We start from the raw sequence: 2,199 nt of genomic DNA, 5'->3' as shown, positions 1-2,199 counted from the left end.
CCAAAGAGATTTGTTGTTAAAGGTTTTAAAATGGCTATTAGACTTGATTTTAATGATTGCTTAGATGATATTCAACCAAAGAGATTTGATGATTGAGTTATCTTAGTGAATGAACATCCATTTAGAGATAGAGTTTGTTTAAGATTGTGTCTAAGCCTATGGTTGATAGATTGATTGAAAGGTACGACCTTTAGATTGAAACTTGATCACCCAAGGTCAATTCCCTTAGCCCATGGGTTCTCCCATCTCATAAAACAAAAGAAAACTTGTTCTTATTTGCATTTTAGTAGTATTTTAAGTACCAAACATCTTATCACTTGATTGCACTTAGATTAAGTATGAACTTGTATTCTCTTTGATTCAAAATAACATCTTAAGTACTACTTTGATTTGAAACATTGGACGCGAGAAAAATCCATTTCAGTAATTATTAATCCACATGGTCCATTGACCTCGAAGTACCTTAATGTACGTACGTTTCCCGAAAGGGTTCCACATGACATGATCCACTGCATGCATACACAAACAAATAACATGGTAGCAACAAAATCAGTGAGATTTAATAATAAACCTTCTTTACGTTGCTGAGATACAATGAGTTATATACCGATAACAATTTATACCTATTACCTATACTTTCAACATAAATCAATGATTTGTGAATTGTGATTTTAATATTTAATTGAGGATGACTCTCACTTTTTGGAATCGTACGAGCTAAGGACATTCTTACCTTAGCCACGATCACTATATATGCCTAAATGGACAATAAAATAAAAAGAAGAGATAAAACTTTTGAAAATCATTAGATTCTCATCTTTTACATTTTGTGATACAAAAATAAAACTGAGCATGCGTCGCATTCGGACAGGATATCGTTAGAAACAAAATCCAAACATCTTGTCCGATCTAATCCAATAACCATCGTATTTTTTGCCTCTATATATATAAAGAAAGACTTCCACCAATAATTTCATATCCACACAACATTTACACAACCTAAACAAAATCATATTGATTCAGAAACCTATTCCAAAGGTTAAATAAGAAACAAAAACTAAGAAACTGAATTTTAGTAGTGATACCTTATAATACAAACTAGCAATGGAGATGATAACGAAGATGGTGTTGGAGAGACCAGTGGTCATTTACAGCAAAACCTCATGTTGTATGTCCCACACGGTCAAGACTTTGCTCTGCGACTTCGGTGCGAATCCAGCGGTTCACGAGCTTGATGAGATACCTAGAGGCAGGGAGATTGAGCAGGCGTTGTTGCGGCTTGGGTGTAGCCCGGCGGTTCCAGCCATTTTTATTGGAGGAGAGTTGGTTGGTGGAGCTAACGAGGTCATGAGTCTTCACCTTAACGGCTCATTGATCCCTATGCTTAAGCAGGCTGGTGCATTGTGGGTCTGACTTAATATATTTAACTAAATAGTTTACTTAACACTAAGTTAAGTACGCAGAATAATGTTTTTAAATACATCTATGGTTTTTGACGTGGTGATATGTATGAGTCCATGTCAGATCAATAATCCGGGTGTTATCTTTTTACTGTTTTGATGTTACATGAACTTATAAGAAAATAAATATAAATAATAATGAAGAAATTAAGAAAAATAATTACAAACTGATGTGTTTTTAATCGCTTCTGTTCATGTCTTCGACGGGTATTTAAGATCAAGTATATACTGTGAAGGAATGTGAGGATAAAGAGATGTAGATGAAGAACAGAGAGAGAGAGAGAGAGAGAGAGAGAGAGAGAGAGAGAGAGAGAGAGAGAGAGAGAGAGAGAGAGAGAGAGAGAGAGAGAGAGAGAGAGAGAGAGAGAGAGAGAGAGAGAGAGAGAGAGAGAGAGAGAATTTGGATACAAGTATTTAAAGACAAGTTACCTCATTACACAATATAATAAAATATATTATTCTCTCTTCTTCTTCTCTTCAATAAACTCGAGCTTATAAAACTTTATAAAGCCTTATAAAACCTTATAAAAGATTTATAAAACCTTATAAGTCTGACAGCTTAATTCTCAAGTCTGACAGCTTAATTCTCAAGTGTAGCTGCTTAATTCTGTTTCATGTCAACCCTCCCCCTCAAGCTTGACCATGTGGAACAAGTCAAGCTTGGAAGCCATGAAGTATTCCCTCATTAAAACCTCAACTAGGTAAAACCCTTTGGGAGAAAACTCAAGTCAAGGAAAAA

At 35.0% G+C, this 2,199-nt stretch overlaps 1 protein-coding gene across 1 annotated transcript; it reads left to right on the top strand.

The window, feature by feature from the left end:
• The first annotated feature begins 965 nt into the window (after positions 1-965).
• On the top strand, positions 966-1,631 carry LOC106431448 (monothiol glutaredoxin-S2). Its single transcript, XM_013872255.3, has one exon. It carries the CDS (start codon positions 1,105-1,107, stop codon positions 1,411-1,413), a length of 309 nt encoding a protein of 102 aa, XP_013727709.2. The 5' UTR covers positions 966-1,104; the 3' UTR covers positions 1,414-1,631.
• Positions 1,632-2,199: the final 568 nt, after the last annotated feature.

Source organism: Brassica napus, chromosome C2, assembly GCF_020379485.1.
Source record: "Brassica napus cultivar Da-Ae chromosome C2, Da-Ae, whole genome shotgun sequence".
NCBI classification, from domain to species: domain Eukaryota; kingdom Viridiplantae; phylum Streptophyta; class Magnoliopsida; order Brassicales; family Brassicaceae; genus Brassica; species Brassica napus.
The sequence above is the reverse complement of the archived record's forward strand: the minus strand, read 5'-3'. Positions and strand labels throughout refer to the sequence as shown.